The following is a 20915-nucleotide window of genomic DNA, read 5'->3' on the forward strand; positions in this document are numbered from 1 at the left end:
TAAAGATTTAGGCTGTGTATTTTAGCACATGCCATAGGTGCTTGCACGTGTTGTATGTACGTGTGTGTGTACATGCACATGCATACAGTGATGAAACAGGAATACCTCTCTAAATTGCAGCTAGGAAGTGTGCAGTAAGGTCTTCTTGAATAACTTATAGAATAACGTGATGGTATTCAAAGATCTTTGAATATCAGAGATGTGTACTTGATGGTACACACAGATGTATTCAAAGATCCCTGTTTTACACTATTAAACAGTTGGGTATTGGGTAAACAATACCCAATGGGTATTACCCACCTTGGGTACTGTTTTTTAGTTGGGTACTGTTCTATACTACCTGGGTATTTCATACTGCCTATATAATTTAGCCCCTTTTAGTTGGGTGTTTCCATTCTGTCTTTTGTAGCTGAAATATCCAAAGCATCCAGGGTGAGAAGAAAATAGCTCTGATTCTGAAATGCATCATAGTAAAGAAACAACAAAAATGACATTTCCAAGGGGATTTAGACGTACACAAATCCTATGGATTTCAACAAGAGTTGGGTGCCTAAGTCTACTAGGGGGCTTTGGAAATCTCAGTGCAAATCCTGAAATCATTGTAGAACCTGACCTGCCGGGATACAGGTTTTTCTGTCTTCGTGAAGTGTGTAGCCAGCGGCACAGGAGCAAACCACTTTGTGTTGCGGGTCATTCCTGCAGAATTGCTTGCACCCTCCATTCTTGGTCGCGCAGGTTGAATCTGAATGGGAAGCAAAGAGGAAAAGTGGTGTGGTGCTTTGCAAGCATAATGAGACAGTGAAAAATTAACAGGGGGCTGGATGTATCCCCGAGGTGCTTGTTTACTTGGGACTTAACCTGCTCCTGGCTCTGCATGTAACCCAGTCCAAGTGCTATAAGGGCCAGGAAAGGGTTAGGGTAATATTTGTGGGGGGGTTTAATAGCCACAGCAAATTTGCATGCTCTCACACACCCAATAAAACCCCTGATCAGAATCAGCAATGGCCAGACGTCTGTGCCTGGTGTATGCAAGCAAAACTTGAATTTAAGAAAACCATCAAGGCCAAATTGCCTACTTGAATTGCGTGGTTTGCTCTGAAAATGTCCACTGCATGCCTCCAACTAAGGGGCACTTATGCAGCAAGTACACGCCAACGCTTCATGGAAGTTATAAACCATCTGTCTCTGAACTAGAGAGAGTCTGAGCTGTAGATCTGGATGAAAGTGCAGGAAAAAAGTATTAGGGACAGTCATGGGGAAGTGTCAGCATCTGCAAGCCCCTTTGCTCTTGTGAGCTATAGAGCTTAGGCTGGTTTAGGATACCTCATTCCTGATCCACCAGCCACTTACTGGGACTGTTGTGGAAGGATAAGTGTCTACCAGCCCAGCCTCCTTTTGCTACAGAGCTGTACCTGTCCTGATGCCAGTGACTTTAGGGAGATCAAGGCTGCTCAGCGTTGCAGAGCCCTCTGGAACTTGGCAATTCTTCTTGGAAAGGTTTATACAAATATTTGGCTACAAAGTCACATGTTTTCCCCGTTGTGCTGCTCTTCTCCACCCAGTTTTCCTGAATTTCCGTGCAGGGGACCAGATGCTGTGGGGGAGAGCTGCAGCATAAATCTGGACCTCAAACCCCAATTGCCAGATGGAAGTGAGCCCAGAAGGCCTATGCCCAAATCAGTGTCAGCTGGTGAGTGCCATCAGGTTTTGCATTTCAGAAAAGGTCGTGCAAAGCCATGTGTTTTCCATGACGTGATCCACCCCAGAGCGATGTGAAAAGTTTTGGGAGCTGCAGCATTTGATTAAACCAAGTTTGGAGTTTGCCGTGAAACCTGGAGTTGGGGGAAAGGTAAAATTCAGGTTTCACTAAGGACATTTTGGATGCGTTCTCTCCTCTGGATCTCCATTTCCTGGGTGTCAAAAGCTACTCATCAATGGATTTGCTTGAATTCTCAAATAACTTCATGGTAGACGATCTTCCCTTCCACTTTCTCAAGGACACATCTCTTCCTGTAGCCATTTTAACGTGATCATTTACTATTTTTACAGACACTTCTTATGCTTCATTTCTATTGCTATTTTTGTTCCTTCTGCCCTTCCTTGAGAACACTGCAATGAGCCCATTTAAATTTTGATGCAGCTTTGAAATACACTTCCTAACCTGCACTTCTCTCTTGCCGGAGCCAAAAGAAAGAGAATTTCTTATTAGCACAGTGAGTCTTGTACATTCATTATGCTAGCTACTCGACATCAGAGCCCAGGCAGGAATAACTCAGTAGAAAGAGATCCTGTTTCTTTATGCCATCAGCAGTTCCATATTCAGAAACTCCTGAGCCTTTCAGGAAAATATTTACATTTTGTTTGGATCATAATGTGTACATAGTAATCATCATCATTACTCGCTTAATTTTGGAAGGTCAAAGGCACTGTTCAGCAATACTTGGGCACACCTGGCAGTATAAGCCCAATCCTTTTGAAGTCAGGGGCAAATTCCAATTTGGCTGGCATGGATCTCCCCAGAAGGGAGCATGGGGTGAAATTGGGGCTCTATTGAAGTCACTGAAAAAATCTCTTCTTGATTTCAAAAGGCACAGACTCTCATCTGTGGAGGCAAGTATTTCCAACCAGCATAATCCACACTGGGGGCGGAAAAAAAAGCCTGCTGGGAAGAGATAAAGGAGGTTCTCTGTGTAAATATTTGCACTGGCAGGCCTGACTGCCAAAAAGACCTCAGCTCTAATTCTGTGTTAGCCCATGTGTCATCTTAGCGTAAGAGTCCTGTTTCTGGGGTGAGCCATTGCAGCTCCTGTTCTTGAGCCTGTGTAGATCAAGACTGAGACCCACAATGCACTTGCCCCTCGGTGGCATCTGCACGTTGTGATCTGCATTGGGCAAAGTGGGTGCACAAACCCTATCGGAGCAGGATGGAAGCCATTTAGACTGCCTTTGATTTGAGGCAAGTGAAGGGAAGTGATGCAACGGACCTCTCGGTACATACCTAGCTCACAGTTCCTCCCTTCGAACCCCAGCAAGCACCAGCACACGTAGGAATTCAGTTCGTCCTGGCAGGAGCCTCCATTCTTGCATGGGTTTGGGTTGCACTGATCTCCATCTTGGAAACAAAAGTAGGATAATTAATGAGCGGACAGAAATGTTTGTCACTTGGTGTGTCACAGCAAGCACTTACCTCCCAGGGTCAGCTTAAAGAAGATTGGCACTTGATGGCTATTATTATTATTATTATTATTATTATTATTAATAATGGAAAGCCCTCCTGGAGTTTTTCTTAAATCATTCTGACATCATAACCATTATGTGGCACCTTGTTCAACTACGTTATACACAAGGGACCAATTCTGGGCCTCGTTTTCTCTCTCTTCTCCTGGGTGAGAGGTTGGGACTAGGTCTTAGGTCTCAGTTATGGAAGCTGGAGTGAGGAGGTAGCCTAATAGGTCCTCTTCCCCTTCCTCTTTTAATGGTCTCATCTTTCCTTTCTGGAAGCTGTGATCTGCTCCTCTGGCTTTGGCTTTGAGTCGGCACATTAAGACACTGAATTTTGGTGGGAGTGATCACTTTTCTAAAGGTTTTTTCCTGCAGTCATAAAGGCTAGTGATTATATTTAAAAACAAAAGTTTAAATTCTCCTGTATTTAAGTCCACGCTTTAATCCAAACAAACTAGCACAAAACACTCAACATACAAGGAGTTGGTATCTCTGAACTAGTGATACTGAATCCTAAGAAAGCCAAGTTTTAATAGTGTGACAGGATGCTTAGCGTGCCTGCTGTATTAAGAGGGGAAGAGGCTGCATGAGAAGCAGTCTCCAATATGGAAGGGGCCAATTGGAGATTTGCCTGAACAGGAGGGGGCCGGGCTTGAAGCATATAAGCCCAGGGCCTGAGCTGGGCAGGCAGTGTAGCCTTGAGGGCCACGGAGAGAGGGGCTCCTGGATAACATCTGAGCTGGGGGTAAGCAACACCTGGTGGTTTGTGCAAGGGACTAAGGGGAGGTAGGGTGGTCCCAGTAGGCCCAGAAGGGAGAGAGGGACCAGAGAGCCTAAAGATTTACAGCCCAGGAGTGTCGACTGGTCTAGGATTGGGACCAGGACCCAGAGAGAGGGACCAAAGACCAGGGTTCGCAGCCGGAGACTGAGGCAGCCAAGGAGCCTGTAGCCCAAGAGGAGCAAGAACTGGGACTGGGAGCTGGTAGCCCAGGAGGGGCATGTAATAGCTGGAATGAGCATCATCTGTGAGGCATGGGCATGGTATAAAGGGTGGTCAAAGCCACATAATTAACCCTTAAAGTGGCGAGTGGAGACACCCAAGTTCCCAGGATCAAATTTGGGAAGCCCTGGGGCAGCCTTCCTTTATCTAAAAGATGCATACATCAAGGCATGGCAGAAGAATGAAGGAGTGATTGCCCAAAGAGAGTGAAGTTGATAAGGGCTGAGGGGGGGTCCATGGGCATCAATGGCCACCCCTAGAGTGGAGCCTTGTTACAAATAGCCAAGGCCCAAGGGGAAAGAAGAATGGGATTCACATCGCATCAGCAAATTCAGCTGTTAATGCAGCTTTAGAACGGGCAGGTAGAAGGGAGATGACACAGTGAGTAGGGGCAAAATGTAACTATGTCCAGCTTGAGCACTAGAGACTGAATTTTGTTGCCCTGTTGCTAGGGCAGTTAAACCAAAGCAGTGTTGCCTGCTCTAACAAACCGGTGGCAAAAATAGGTCGGATTCTACAAGTTCGTTGGAGCGGTTTACACTGCAGCATACGTTGATCAAGGATTGAAGATGTTGACCACCTGTCACTAAAAGACAGCTATCTCCTACAGCTTCAAAAAGGGGCTAACATGATTGCGTGGTCTTGAGCTACCCTTTTGCAAGGACCAAATTTCATCTACAGGCTACGATACTGCTAATGGCACCTTGTGAGTTTAGCAATAAGAGGTGTCCATTGTTAAATGGAGGAGATGCTTTTTGGAAAGGTGACTCTTCAGCTCTATGGAAAGAAACCATGGCAGCCAAGTTATAGTACCACCATTTTTTTTTTTTTTCCAGAGGACAATCTTAAAATGCAAATGTAACTTTTTATTTTATAGTCTGGACAGACTAATCTGAATTATTTAAGACTTTTTTTAGTGAGATGTTCTGGGAGCTCAGCCAATCTACAAAGAAACTCGTTTGCTAAAGCATATCTTGTTAAAATTAGTTTCAGATGTTTAGTGTGCACTGAAACCTTTTTTGTGGGTAGAGGAGTAGGGATTATTAGAGTAGCTTGTGGATGGAGACCAAGGAGTGAAGAAATAGATCATCAGTAAAAAATGAAGTGTAAAAAAAAAAAATGTCCAAGTTTGTGGACACTAGTTTGAATTTGGGGGCTGCTGTTTGCTTTGAACAGTCAAGTTTATTTTTTTAATAAGCTGTTTTCTAGCAATTGTGCTGTGCTCACATGCACATTTAGTGAGTGGCTATTTGCACGTGAAAGAGGGCTTTTGCTATTGGCTACCCGCTGTGTTCACATCTTCTATCCCAGCCAGATGGCTAAAACTTGCAGCCTGCTACCTGACCAGTTGTACCAAATGAACAGGAAATAGTCTGTGGAAGAGTCTTCCTCTATAGGGCTTTTTGCAACCTGTTCATATTTTGGGTTTTATCTGTAAACAGGACACACAAATGCCAACTTGTTATCGTCGGCATGAAGAACGCTGACTGGTTCTAATGGAAGCTGGGTTCCAAACAATAGGAAATGTTCTTTCAATGAACATCTGTCTCTCTTGTGACCTGGGCATATGCTGAGACATGATTATAGAACGACTAGGTTTTAAAATGTGAAAGAAGCAAATTTCTTACCAAGGTACCCTTTCCAAAACTCCATCTACAAAGGAAAAACAATACTATTAATCTCATTGTTCCTTTTTTTTTTTTTTTTTTTTTTTTTTTCAAAACTGAACTACAAAATGAATAAAGAGGATAAAGGACTAGCAGGTAAAATCTTTGAGGGTACAAATCCCTCTAATGAAAGGGACCAGCTTAGCTATAAAGGCTTAGATAAGACTCAAGTGGGCATAAGGGCAGCCAGTACTTTTCATACAGAGGCAAATGGCGGCTTTTAGAAAATATATGGGTTTTTCTCCCGTACAAGGGGAAGGTACACCTTCTCCTTCCCCTGTACTACACAACTGTCCTGCTAGTCGTGGTGAGGGATGTTTCTGTTGCTCTGCAGTAACAATACTCACCGTCTTTTCCTCGTTTTCGAAAACTTCTCGTGCTTCTTCATAACTGCATTTTTCTTCGATGCATTCCCTCTCGAGGTTCCCTGCAACAACCTCCTCCAGCCTTTTGGAATTGAACCTCTTTTGCCTGGGCAAAACTGAGCTTGCTTGTTGCTTATCGATAAAAACTACAGTATAAAAAAATACATTATGATACATTCTCTTCCCTAGCTTATGGAAATTGTAATTGCATATTCAGGAAGAGGGCTTTTACCATAACTCTGGGTCTGTTCTGAGCTTTGAGATATAGCCATAGTAATTGTATCATAATGGCACAGACCAGGAATACACCATTGGAAGGAAAAAAAACCAAACACCTCATGACAAACTCAAGTCAATAAGGCTTATTTATCTTCCTGTATGGGATAAGCCATACTATTAGGATCACATTTTTATACTGGTATAATTATGGTGTAATGGAGCCAAAGGAATACAACTTGTTTTTAGACCAAGTGAAAGTCCCTTCCATCCAAACACTGTCCTTGACCATTTTTTGAAGGCACAGTAGATTTGCACCTTGGACTACCCAAACTAGATGATATATAGCACAAGCTTTTGTGAGCTGAAGTAGAGAGAGATCCACTTTGGTTCATCTAAGGTACAAGTCCGTTCTACCTTCTACTTGACTTCAGACTAACATGGCTAACTATGTCTCTCTTGACCAATTTTTCCGAAGTACTAACCACCAGGGAACTATTTTACCATGACTATCCCTACCTCCGGCATGTATGACCTCTTTGTGTGTTAACAGCTGTTACTAAACGAGAGCAAGTTGTTGATCAAGTACTTTGCAGTCCGATTCCCAAGGCTTCTCCTTGTTACTAATAACAGATGTACAGGGAAAGCCCTTAAAGCCTCTCACTGTCGTTAGAAGGTACTGTAGAGCAGCTCTACGTAGCGTGGAAGTTGGTCATTATATCTACAGTTCAACATTTTCATGTACTTTCTTGTCTACATAAAAGGTTTGTGCTAGAACAGATTTTTGCATGAATATTCTGTGCCATTGGAGAGTTGAAGAGAAGAAGCTCGGTGAGATAAGCAGGAGGAGACTTCAAGGAGTGGCTGTTAGGCTCTAAATGAGATCAGCAGAGTGGAGTTGATCCAAAGCCCTTGGAAATCATGCCGGAAAAAAACTCCCTTTAACTCAGCTAACATCTTACTCTAGAAATAACTGCAGTGAACTCCAGTGGAAGTATTCTGGATTTGTACCATGTAACTTCCTGCAAGTGGCAGTCCCAGTTGTTCTTATTACTTAAACTTAGTTCATACAAGGTTACTCTCTCATTTCTTGCACCGATACTTGCTTTCAACTGAAAACATCAAAATGGGCACAGCGAGCATTAAAAAATTGATCTTGATGGAAGCATGTGACCTTGGATATTAATAGAGCAACAAATTGTTCTTCGAAGCAGCCAGTTTCATAGCTACCGGAGAATTGTGCCTCTTTGGCTAGTAACCTTCTGATAGCAACGGCTCTTTGCATTTGGGAGAAGGATCGAAAAGTAGTTCGCTTCTCTTCTTGGAGCTGAAGTTTTGACCGTTGATTGGTGGAACTCTTGACCAGCTCGTACTCCAAATGCAAAGGCAATTTGGGTTAACCTAGCCTCAATTCAACATTGCAGTATGGGAAAGAGAGGTGTTCAGTCACTCAGGTGAAACAGATCCCAGCTCTCCTGTCTTCCTGTCCTGCCCAGCAGCTGCCAGATGGTGCATCCTTTTTCCTAGTAGGGAAGTCTGCTCTTTGGCCCAACGGTTCTCTTGCCTATGCTCACTATCAACACTGACATTTTTATAAGATCATGCTCATTGCTCAACCCTTTCACTATTACTGACAGTCCCTGGCTAAACAAAGCCCATGGGGAGGGAGAGGGGGCAGGTGGAGAGGACATCATGCAAGTCTTGGAATTAATGCATGGGATTGCAGAAAGGGGACCGGGTTTCATGAGGGACCTTGGTTGGTGGGATGCCTGCTGATTAAGGAATACAAGGGGGCAGTTAGGTTTCTAGCAAACATGCTGGGGTATGTCTATGCTGCAGAGTTTAGTGCAGGGTAGGGATATGCAAGGGAGCTCACGTACCAGAGGCAATCTAGCCAGCACTCAGTAAAGGTCTCTCTCCTCTGGCTCTGCCTGCTGCACTGTTTACAGCCATAAAACGGGACCACTCATCAATTCTGGGTTGTCTGAACAGCCTGCTGCCCCCCAACATCAGGGGCTTGGTCTCCCTCTCTCTGATCTTCCTTCATAGTCTGTACCTCTCAAAAGGAAGCAGGATTGTGCCCATTCGTGTGTCTCCCCAGGCCTTTCTGAAGAGTTTTTGACCTATAGGTTCCCCCTTGATAACTAGGTTTGGAGCCGAAATATTTGGCCTTGATCCACCCTATACAATGATGGCTCATAGGAAAGTTTTGTTTCTTGGTTGTTTAAAGCAACTCTCACTGCTCTTGAATGCCTGGGAGAGTTGGAGTTCCTGTTAAAGTAATGATAGGGGTTTTGCTTAGTTTAAAAAAAAAAAAAACAACCCAAAAAACAGATTAAAGTAGAATTCTTCAACAACCAACGCTGTTGGTAGAGTTTCTACTCCCAAATGAGAGATGCTGTAGCAGACTCCCCATGTATTTACTCCAGTTGCATTCATTCTCAGGAACCCCGCTGAGCTCTGAACAAAAAGGCTATCCTTGTAGGAACCAAACACCTTCCTCTGATTTGAATGTGCATTAATTCAAGTAATTGAGATCATGCAGAACTGGATACCAGCTCAGGGTAATATGGTTAGTCGTTGGAACCGCTTAACAAACACCACTTGCCCTTCTTTTTCGCTTCTTAATTTGGTCTGCATGTGGCATTTAACAACCTTCACCACAGCAAATCCAATGAGTATTTTATATGCTTCAGTATTACTCAGTCTGTTCGTTCCCAGATTCAAATACACAAAGGGTTTAGAAGCTAATTTGTAAATCTCTTTTTTTTTCATTAGTATTAAAAATGACTGAATCTAGAGCAATTCCTTAGCACAAAGTCATAATGGTGCTTGGAATGTCCCATTCTTTAAGTAAAAAGGACCCAAGGGCTTAATTTCATCACCATAAAAAAAAAAAAAAAAATCCCTTTTTTTTGTTCTCAAGAGCTGCATTTTGAAACAGAAAACCAATCAAATTCAGCAGCCTGACTCTGCAATTTCTTGTTGCTGGTAAACTCTCCCTTATCAAATGACACAACATGCTTTTATCTATGTCAGCAGCAAAAAAAAAAAAAAAAAAAAAAGCAAAGGACTTGGTAGGTTTAAAACAACCAACCTGAACATTCAGCCTGAAGAAACAATCCCAGAAGACAAACGGAGACTGAGAGAGTGAGTTTTGCCATTTTTTTTCTTGCACAACACAATCCTTTCTGCTCGGAACTTGTGCACATAGAGAGGCTGGGTCGATCCGGTCCAAAGTGCAAGCGCTTGTTTGCTTGCTTTGAGTAACCCTTTAATTTTAAGGTTCCCACACATGCGTCAGGTGAGGACTCTGAAATGGCAGCGGGGGTCTCGAAATGAGGAGCAACCACAGCAAGCTTGCTCTGAATAGGTTTCTTGTAGCATTTCTGTTGTTTCCTCTTTGGGATGGTCCCTGCTGGGGAGGGGACTGAGACTGGCTTGAAGAAGAAAAATAGTTCACATCGGGTGTAGTGAATCAGGCTCCAGTAAGATCGGGAACAGACGTTCAATAAACCAATTTAACCTAAATTGGTTCAGTCTGATACTACATCTATCCTGGTTTATCATAAACCAGTTTCAGCCATTGTGAAAGCAGTCCATGTGCACTGAACTTCTGTTGAGTTACAGATTGGAACCAGTTTCTGATCACTTATACTGGTTTATGTGTAACTTCTGTCCCTAGCCTAAATGACTAGGTTTATTCGAATAGCTTGATCTCTGTGTTCATGGTGTTGCTAGCAGTACATGGAAATGAAATGCGAATTTTGGAAACATGCTGTGAAGCAAGCGCATGAAACTCCACCCAGGCCAGAGGAATATGCGATTGCTTCAGTCAACCAGGCAGAGCAAGGTTCACTTGACCATGTGAAACAAAGGGTGATACTTGGCCCATCCAGATGAGCTGGCCCCCTGGAAAGCGTTGGCAACATCTGAACTGGCATCAGTGGGGCCAGGATTTCACCCCAGAACAACATAATGGGGCTCTCAATGAACCTGTTCCAGCTAGGGTTTGAGGCACGTGATGCAGTCCCTGAAGAAGACGGCCAAAAGGCAGGGATAGATGGGGCAGGGCTGGAGGTGGAAGGGGGACTGTTATTCTGTAAATGGTTCCTAACCCTGGCACTATTCACCTTATCTCCTCTGCCAGCACTGTTCACTGAAGTGGTCCTAGCCCCCCACTGCCTTGTGGGTGCTCCTTGGTTGGAGAAAGGTTAAGGGACATCATCCTGCCCGAAACGCGTCCTCGCTGAGGAATTAGGCAGTCGGCAGCAGTTCTTATCTGTTGCTGTCTGGCAGAAGGTACAACCATTAAGGCACTGAACATCTGGACTCAATCTTGCCTTTGGGCTCCGTCTCTAAGGTCTAAAGGAGAGATGGGCAACCTCTATACTCTTGCCTAGGCATATGCATCAAAGGTCTTAGTGTGGTGGCCACAGGACTCCATACCAGCAGATACATCAGGCATCCAACTAGACCGCTTACACATACACCATGATCCAGAGGACTGGCAGACAGTTGCCTACTTTTATCTACCGAGATACCAGCTTTGAAACCCAGCCTTGGTTGTGGGTACAAGGAACACCCCTCTTCTTTTATCTTTGCACCTTTTGGACAAGGGTGGAGGGAGTAATTTGAGTTAGCTGCCATTCAATTAATTCAGTTGATTTGAGTTAATTGCCATGCATGTCATGACTGGCCCTTGCCTGTATTGATGCAAGTCAAAGCTCAGGACAGTCAGACCCAGGATAACCAAGGTCTGTTTTTAGCCTCAGTCAGTTTGATCCCAGGGTTATCACCTAGTTGCCAGGCAGTGTAATAGTCCCTACAGCTTGGGAGAGAGCTTTGTGTGTGATCCTTTCTATCAAGTAAAATTTACCGTTCAGTAAAAACTGGGATAAATTATTCTGTAATTGTCATATCCTTTACTTGAGACAGGAAGAGCTAAGTGATGATAGTGGACTGAAGCTCATCATCTGATGATTTATAAAAGGAGAGGGGCTTTTAACAGGCTTCACTGTTTTTGTTGTGGTTTTTTTTTTTTTTTTTTTTTTTTTTTTTTTTGTTTTTTTTTTTTTTTGAGACAGGAAGAGCTAAGTGATGATAGTGGACTGAAGCTTATCATCTGATGATTTATAAAAGGAGAGGAGCTTGAAGAGGGGCTTTTAACAGGCTTCACTGGTTTTGTTGTGGTTTTTTTTTTCCAGAAGAGATGGATATTTTATTATTGACACCACAATATAATCCTGCAGCATGTTTCATCCCATAAGTGTTTACAAGCAGCCAGCTTGGTTCAGTATGAAATGAAATATGTAAAGTATTGGATCAGCCTGTATCCTGCAGGGTAGAGAATGGGCCGTTACTTGCTTTGAGACTTTGCCTCTTGAGTGTCTGGAAAAGTATGCGTTTGAGCTAACAAATCATAAATTCTGTTCACGGTGCCTGCAAAATGTAACAAATGGTCCTTCCCCAAGCATATGAGGGACATTTATGGTTGTGTAGGTGTTTGGGAATCACTTTTTGTACAAAGAAAGGACTGATAAATGGCAGATTAAAACAAGAGGCCTCCACTTGAGCTATGGGTTTATAAGCTCTCTTATGCTTTGCCAAGAAAAAAGGAATCCTTTCTTTATTTTTGAAAGGCAACATTTTTATCTTGCTTTGTTTTACAGTATCTGAAATAGTTTGCATTTGCCGCAGGCGTGCAGTTTCAGAGGGAGTGTTACAGATTTGCTACTGTAGGTAGAGGAGGAAAGATGCGTTCATGTATCTGCGATGAAGCTACCTTGGAGTAACTATACACTTGTACCGTTGTGATGTAAATGTAATGCAAAGTAGAGGGTAAAGGCCATTTCTCATTTCTTGCATATGAGTACATGTGAATGTGATCGGGGGGAGGCAGGGAAAGAAGCAAATTGGTATGAAATAGTGAAATAATATGCCTTGGATCAATAAAAGGAAAGTGGAGAGTAGCCTGCTTTAACAAACCAAGCAAAATTAGATTATCATTCTACAGCATTTTTTTCACAAGAGCACAGGATAGGCAAATTATTTCTGTTTTTTATGGTGCTAGCAAGATCTGCAACATTAATGCTATTTAATCTAAAAGAAAATGCCTGCACAATTGGAACAAACAAGGCCATTAATATGTCCAAACCTAGATCCTGCTGCTACCGCTCTCCATCTTTGTGGTATCCAATGTTAACAAAGAGTTTCCTCTGTTTCTGTTGCAAACAGTTCCCAGTGCTGGGAGCAGCCCTCAATAAATGCTTTGGAGAGGAAAGTATTGTTGCTATATTGGATTACCGAAATTAAATATTGATCCAGCTTAATTCAGATTTATAATATTAACGTTCTCAAAGGGGGACTACTTAAAATTCAAAATTAAGTACTGCGTTCTTGGAACTTGTTAGAGCCAGCTGAATAAAACTGTTTCCTACTTGAGCTTTTCCTTGGCACATCAACAACTTTCCACTGTTTCTTGCAAAATGCAACTTGGTTGTCAAGCCCATTTTCAGATTGAAAAGGTCAGGCTTGCTATTTGGAGATCTCTCGTTGGGACTGACCAGTCCTCCGAAACAGTCTTGTCAACAGCTGTTGGAATTGAAGTCTCGCAGAAATGTTTTGGCGCTGCTGAAGTAATAGCGTATTTTGATGGAAAACTATTTGGTCTGCGATGTTCTCACCCAAACTAGTTCCAATGGGCTTCCTTAATGTCGTCGCATACCTTATCCAAGTCCTCTTGATATCTGCTTGCTTCCTACTGCTATTTTAGACCTTCAGGGATTTTGCAGATTTGACTCTTGTGATTAAAGTCTACTTTATTCAAAATCTGTGTTGGAATCTGTTGTACTACTTTTTTTTAAAGAGTGCTTCTCAACCTTTTTTGTACCAGGACCCATTTGTAAACATCAATGACCAGTCCTGACCTGGTGCCCCTCACTCCCAGCCTGCTGCCCCCAGCCCCAGCTCCCCAATGCGTTGGGCAGGGAGTGGGGGCACAGGGCATGAGGGGGCCCCAAGCAGCCCCTTGCAGGCTGGAGCTCTGCCAGCCTATAAGTAAAACCTGCAGTTTCTCACAATTTTCTCCTTTTTAAAGGAGAATCCATTTTTAAAGTTTGTTCATGACCCTTCCATGTATTTGGGTCGCAACCCAAAGGTTGAGAAACATTGCTTTAAAGTATACAAACTGCATTGTATACATCCCTCTCTGAATTCCCGTTGAGAGTTCAGAGATGAATGTGTGTGCTGAAAATCGTTAGGATGTGGAAGAGAAGAAAGTGCAATCTCTACAGTTAAGGGGCCATATTAATCCATGTGAGTTCCACTTCTACCTGTAGAGGGAAATCCTGGCTGCTGGGAAGTCCACAAAAGTTTTTTGTCATTGATTTCCAGCAGGTCAGGATTTCCCCTGTGGAGTTCACACTGGATGGAGATGAAACTAAGACGGTGAAGAGGGCTTTCCCCAGGCATGAATGCAATAGGAAGGAATATTGACCCCCTCAACTTAGAAATCCCAGGAAATTTGTGGCATCTGACCCCAGTTGTATCCTCTGCCTAGTGCAGGGGGGCTGGACAATGCAAGGTCCCTTCCAGCCCCTAACATCTATGAATGTGTGCCTGTATTTCTACTATGCCACCAGTGACCATTGCAACCTTGCTAGCCTCCCTGGCAACTTGGCTTCCTTGGATTTTCCCTTTCCTGTCGGTAGAAGACTTGCCCGTTGCAGGAAGAGAGCATAGGGGTTCAGACCTGTTGGAAAAAATTGTAAGGCCACAATTTTCTTCAGAAAGGTGGAGTCGTCATCAAAAATTGAAGCTAGACTTGCAGCAGAGCTCATGTTGGTCACTGAGTGATTCCAAAAAAATGGCATAATATAACCCGAGGGACCTGCTGGGTAGGAAAAACTTGAAAATCCCATCCCTGCTTTATCAGGTACCCACCTATGAGGCTTACCTGGGGGGAATTAACCCCCTGAGACAGTGTTGTTCTCCTAGCTGAGGTTCTGGGCGAAGGAGTGGACCATGTTTGCTGACTGCCTTGTAATAACTCTTCATTTTCTAACCAATGTTCATGAGCTAGATTTTGACTTCCTTCACAAGGTCTTTTCTGGCAGCTAGTAAGGAAAACGGGTCTGGGTCTCTTCATACCCAGAGCAGTCTCTCTCTAGTATTGTTTGATTGACCACAGTGGAATTGCAGCTGAGGAGAGGAAGGAAAGGAGCAGTGGGCTCCACAGGAGTTCATCCAGTTGACTTCGGTGGGAGTAGAACGGATCTCAGGGCTGTGACCCAGCTATACCCATAATATTCTATCTTGAATTTGCCTGCACAGTTGTTGGTGAGGGCAGGTCTTGGGCTGATATGTTGGATTTGATGTTCTAGGAATGTACACCTTGCCCTCTGAGTAGTGCTAGTGAGCAATGGGAACAATTATCTTGACGAGCAGCAATGCACAATTGTACTCAACTCTGAGTCGCTGCTTCTTTTGAGGCAATGGGCCTTGCACTGTGCATCTCCATTGCAAAGAGAAATTAAGTTATAACAAGACAGCACAGGAGAATTATTTCCATTTTAATCCTTAGCTCTTCTGCTGTGTTTTGACTACACTGATCAAATGTGCACAGAGCCTGCTGATATGAAGAGCCTATTAAAAGATTGTTCTTTAGCTAAACACTTTTTTTTTTTTTTTTGTTAAAAATGAATCAATTTGCGTTTGCCCTCTAGGACAGCTATGCTATATAACTTTTCATTAACTGAGAAGCAAACAAACCATATTTGGATAACAATGAAAGCCTTGCTTGGTTTTTTTTGGTTTTTTTTTTTAACTTTGCTCTCTGCTTAATTACTTGAAAGTCAACGGCTCTTCCCTAAGCAAGGACTGCAAACGTTATACAAAAAATGAATCACCTTGCATTGCTCTTTGTGTCAGTCTTTTGCAATGTCTGTCACTTTATAGTACAGTGCTTATGTTGCAATGATTAACTTACCAAGGGAAATCATTGGTTGGTGTAAATTGTTGGGTCTCCCTTGAACTCAATGGAAGGATGTCTATTGAAGTCAGTGGAGCTAAAACAATGTATACTAGTTGGGGTTTCATAGATGTTAGGGTCAGAAGGGACCTCAATAGATCATCGAGTCCGACCCCTTGCATAGGCAGGAAAGTGCTGGGTTTAGATGATCCCAGCTAGATGCTTATCCAACCTCCTCTTGAAGACCCCCAGGGTAGGGGAGAGCACCACCTCCCTTGGGAGCCCATTCCAGACCTTGGCCACTCGAACTGTGAAGAAGTTCTTCCTAAAGATCTGCCTCTAGGTCTTGTATCAATTGAAAGCTGAAAGAAAAAAGGGAAGTGCCGAACCATGGCTCTGCTAGATGGAGTTTAGCATCCTGACTTTTGTCTGCATTTTTGTTTTCATTGCAAACAGAGGCGACACCATAGGCATCTTGGAGGAATACACCCCCATGCAAAGAGCTTGCACAGGTTCCATGTCGTGTTGAAATCCCCCTTGGATCTTCAAAATGGGATCAGCGGTGCGTGGGATTTGTGCTCGTTCTTCTGCACAGGTGTGAATCTCAACCTCTTGAAATAAAATATCTAAAAACAGGTCTCATATTTGGGAAGACGAGCCCTTGTTGCAGATTCTTGTAGTATTATGTTGTTCTACAATGGGCAGTTCACAAGATTAGGTGACTATTTAACAATGATCTTACCTCCATAGGGATGAAGGTATAAGGGAAGACTGTTTGCAAGGGTGGAAGACAACAACTATTGGAGGTACTCAATAGTATTGGCTCAGAGCTCCTTTGCACTTGAAAGGTGTGGGGCCTTCTCTGTTTCTTGGGGTTTCTCCTGCATACCCTCTCTAGCTCAAGGTTTCCATTCCTAGTGTCAGACACAGTTGTTCTACTTGTGTGGAGGTCTTTGTGCTTATGCCAAAGAAACAAACTCTTTTTGAGTTCCCTCAAGATATGTCCCTGCTCCTTAGCCCTTTGGCTCCATCCTTCCTATCTTCATCAGTTTTTAATTAGACTCTGTATAGGCATAGAGAGCAAAAGCTACTTTCATCTGGGAGATACCATGGCTGTGAAATATTTACAGGAAGTAAATAGCTGTCAGAAAGTAAAGAAGTCACCGACTCTTAAGAAGTGTAAAATGTCTTTGAAATTGTCTCTTTCAAAGAAAGCTGCTCTGGCTGGGTGATGGTGAGGACAGGCAAGGCAGGCACAAGCTCCCCAACAAAATGGGTAAACACAATTACTGATTCATTGGTGTTGGGCATTTGGCTCTAGCTCCTATAACTCTCTATTCAGTCTAAATTTTAAAAATGTATGATCAGGCTTTCTCTTAATGCGTGCTGGTAATTTTACTTTTCTGGAGACAAGGATGAGGCTGGATGTGTGTTGGATGGTGAATGCTGGACCCACCCTTTTTATAGCACCTGAATTTGGACTTCACCCTTCTTGCTTCCTTCTGAACACTAGGCGGGATGTTGATGGGACACACGGGTCACCAGGTGACTTGGACCATCATTTGTTGGCCTGTTTTAGGGTCTTCCTTCCATGGGGAATGTGTTCCTGGAGTAAAGAGACTTTTCCTGCTTCTCTCTAATCACCATCGATGATGCAAAAAACTCCCTACCGTCCCTTGATGTATAGACATTGGTTTAAAGCACAGTTTGGAAGGACGTCTCTTCCATTTTTTCCCCATCTGTAAACTCTCTTCCACTCGACGATGATTGTATTATACCATCAAGACCTAATTTGGGGCCAGAGCCCAGTTGTGATGCTGTGTGTCCAAAAAACCACCCAGATGGACAGCCTCTAAAAATGCCTTGTGCTTGTTTAAATGATAGACAATAGAATATCACTCTTGACATAAATGTATTCATTATAATAAACAGCACTGTTTATCCCCACTCCCCCCCGGCTCAATATGATTCTACCCACAACATCCCTGGAAAGTCTGGAGGGGATTTGGCATGCCGGTCAGATGCCTGAACCAAAAAGGGCCGTCAAGTTGAGTGCAAGGTCTCACAAGCTCAGCCAGTTATCTCAACTACCTGCTCAGAATCAAAGCAGAGTAGTGCTGGATGGGATCTCAGGAGGTCATCTAGTCCACCATCCTGCTCAAAGCAGAATCAAATGGCAAACATTTATATATTTTTTTTTTTGTATCGGTGTGTGTGTGTGAATGCCTTCGGCAGCTGACACCATCTCTCCTTGCAAGGTAAGACACCTTGATATATAAAAAAGTGTGCATGTGGAAACCATAGGGTTGACTATTGGCATGAAAATCTCACCAAGTTTACAGGTCAAGTTAAATTTGCCTCCTCCTGGCAGTCTCTCCTGGATCTGTGCACTAGAATAGGTCTCAAGAGTAGGGATGTGCTCTCAGTTGCTGCAGCCATGAGTTACCATAACCGAGAGCACTCCCCAGGAGGTTTACATTTGCCATACACAGGGTTAGCACGTGTCCTAAGCACTATTTATGCCCCATTTTGAATGTTTTTAGCGGGTGGATGCTGTCTGTCTCAGAAGTGAACCTCCCAGTCTGTGCTTTCGCTCTGCTTAACCTCTGGACACATGGAAGAGATGCGAGTCCCAGTGATGGGAAGATCTGCCTTTGTGCTTGATGACATTCCCAGGCCCTCGGCATAGGGCAGAGGCAGGTTATAGCAGTATTTATCCTGTTGCAATTCCCACAGTTGCGAATCTCTGGGATTCTGGCATTTCAGGTTATTTAAATTGGAACTTTTAATATTTAGAAGTTAATACGTTTAAAAATCAGCATTTCTAATCTGCCTTAATGAATTCTTTGTCCCGTTTTGGGCAGGCCACTTTGCAATTAAGGCTGCATGACTAAATTATGAATAAACTATTTGAGCCAGAGAGCGCACTGTAAATTTTTAACATAAAATCAGGTGTCTTGGGTGCATAGCAATGCAACCAGTTAAAAGCCTAAAATCAGACACTTTTTGTCCAAATTAGACTCTCCTCTTTGAACAAATGCATGAATTTGGCAATGCAGAGCTAATCCCCTCCACTAGGAGACTGTGATCTAACATTGAAATCCCAGAAAGCATCTCTAATATTCCTGACAGAAGCCTCTTTGCCTCAGCTTTTTATCTTGAAAGCTAGGTGTCAAACTAGCAGAGGCATGAAGTTTCTGCAGTGTGTAGGCTACATTAAAAGGCATCGCACTTCCCCTGTATGAATCCTGCTTAGACAGGTGAGTGCTATGTATACTCTTTCTATAAATATATGTGGTGAGTGTTTCTCCTCGAGGCTCTTATTCTTCACACGAAGATTGTGTGGTGGAAGAAATGCAGGATCAGGACCTTGCTGTAGCTGTGACGTGCTTTCATCTCACTCCTGTTTTCAGCCTGCTGATCTGGTCCTGAATTTTCTATAGGTATGGGGTCAAATTCTGCCCTCTTCGGCCATGGCAGCCTCATCAACTGGACTGGGTCTAGACCAGCTTTATGGAGGGAAGAATTGAGGGCAGCTGGTTAATGCCCTGTCTGGTTTGCATTGCAACAAAGCTCAAGGGCTCAGAGCTTAGTGCTTTGTGAACATGAACATCAGAGCTCTTGGCTTTGAGGGATTTGTAAGAGATCCTAGCCTCTGTTGCTGGGAACAATTAAGAGACAGTATTTAGCAACTTCTTAAAATGTCCACCGGGTGAAAATAAACACTCGTCTGATCTTTACGGACTGCCAGACTTTGGTTAAAACCTAGTTGTTAAATGGAACTGGTCAAGGGGAACTCGGGTCACCCCCTTCATGCATTCTCATAATGCTGCAGCAATAGTTTTTCTCCCTCATCACCCTGGCTGTCACCATCTCTGCCCTTGAATCCTTCCCCTGGGTCTCCGGTTCCCTGCCACATTTGCTCGCAAACCTCTTCACAATGGCCCTTCTTTCCCTGCTCACTTGCGTAGCCCCCTTCCCTGCTCTGCCCAACCTCGACGGCCTATTGCTCCACTTGGCCAACCTTGATGACCAATCTTGATGGCTTATTGCTCCACTGGAGACCTCTGACCTGAATTCAGAAATAAATCGATGGCCTATTGCTCCACTTGGCCAACCTTGACGACCAACCTTGATGACCAATCTTGATGGCTTATTGCTCCACTGGAGACCTCTGACCTGAATTCAGAAATAAAAACCTTGTGTTCCTTTTGTGTGGGAGAAAGCAGGAACCTCACGGGGCTGTCGCTGGTCATTACTCTTCTCATTTGATGCTCAGGTTCACGGCACTGGAGGAAGTCACGGGTTTAACCCAGCGTCCTGCTGGAATGACGTTTTGAGGCATTCAATTCCCTGAGGCCTCGGACCTCGGTAGTGTAATACAGTGCTTGATTTCTTTTTTTTCCCCTCTTATAAATAAAGCAGACTCTCCTTGCATTTTAATTTAAAGAATGCATATGTGTGTACAAGTGATTAATACGAATCGAAGGATGAGTTTTTGGGTTGTTTTTTTTTAGAAATGGGTAGCTTAATTCCACTCCAATAGAAATGACTGAATGCTTTTGCAAAATCCCACCTACGCTATTGCAGTATATTTGCGTGGATTGAAAAATTGGGGTGACCCATTTATATCAGTAAAAACATTCCTAAATCAAGATGCAGTGTAAGATACAGCTTCAAATAACTCCTTGTGGCTGGCTGTACTCTGCGTGTCAGTCTTGGTCACTCTGTATGATCCACCTATGGCTCCTAGACACTTTCCAATGTTTTTTTATTAGCATGCAGCCAAACAGCAAGACATAAGACAAATCAAGGGTTGTCTGAATTCTCTGACACCTTTTCTGTTTTGCTGCAGAGTTTCCCATTTAGCAAAGGGTGTTATTCCTCCCATGTACTTTAAAATGAGGTAACGTAGTTGGTTAGCCCACTGTACCCTCGCATGTCTCCACTGCAACATGCCTGGACCTTTTCAGAAGACAACTGCTTACATCTGTTTCCACTTAGGAAATGTCTTCATTATTCATTGTCTTCTATCGTGAAAATAATTGTTTGGGATGCTTACGATGTGTCCCTAATATTGCAATGAACACTTTCCATTTACCAGAAGGTGCCAGTTTTGGGGGGGTTTTTTGTGTGTGTGTTTTTTGGTTTTTTTAAGGGTTGGGTTAATAGAGTGTAAAGCCCAAAGGGCCAATTATGCTACCTGTCTAGGCTGTCCTCCTGTCTAACATGTGCTGTAGATCCTCCCTGAGTAATTTCTACACCAATCTCTGATGTATCTTTTTAGAAAGCCATCCAGTCATGGTTTAAAAATAGACAATGATGGCAAAGTTGCCATATCCCTAGGGTAGTTGGTCCATTGGCTAATTATCCCCACTTAAATCTGGGTGTTATTTCTAGTCTGAATGTCCCTGTTTTCAGTTTCCAAAGACTGGGTCTTAGAACAGCTTTTTTGGCTACATAAGAGCCATCTA

The 20915-nt window shown here is 43.4% G+C and overlaps 2 protein-coding genes across 2 annotated transcripts in view; one reads left to right on the forward strand and one right to left on the reverse strand.

Annotated features, from left to right (window-relative positions):
• F9 (coagulation factor IX) overlaps positions 1–9635 on the reverse strand; it is a 20610-nt gene extending 10975 nt beyond the window's left edge. Inside the window, exons 1-5 of the mRNA XM_006031058.3 lie at positions 9568–9635; positions 6237–6400; positions 5851–5875; positions 2999–3112; positions 614–742 (exon numbers count right to left, since the gene is read on the reverse strand). Of these exons, the coding sequence (XP_006031120.3) occupies positions 614–742; positions 2999–3112; positions 5851–5875; positions 6237–6400; positions 9568–9634 (499 nt within the window). The 5' untranslated portion in view covers position 9635. The remainder of the gene's footprint in view (positions 1–613; positions 743–2998; positions 3113–5850; positions 5876–6236; positions 6401–9567) is intronic.
• FGF13 (fibroblast growth factor 13) overlaps positions 1–20915 on the forward strand; it is a 424661-nt gene that overhangs the window by 9039 nt on the left and 394707 nt on the right. The window lies entirely within an intron of this gene.

Source organism: Alligator sinensis, unplaced genomic scaffold (assembly GCF_000455745.1).
Source record: "Alligator sinensis unplaced genomic scaffold, ASM45574v1 scaffold1584_1, whole genome shotgun sequence".
Taxonomy (NCBI): domain Eukaryota; kingdom Metazoa; phylum Chordata; order Crocodylia; family Alligatoridae; genus Alligator; species Alligator sinensis.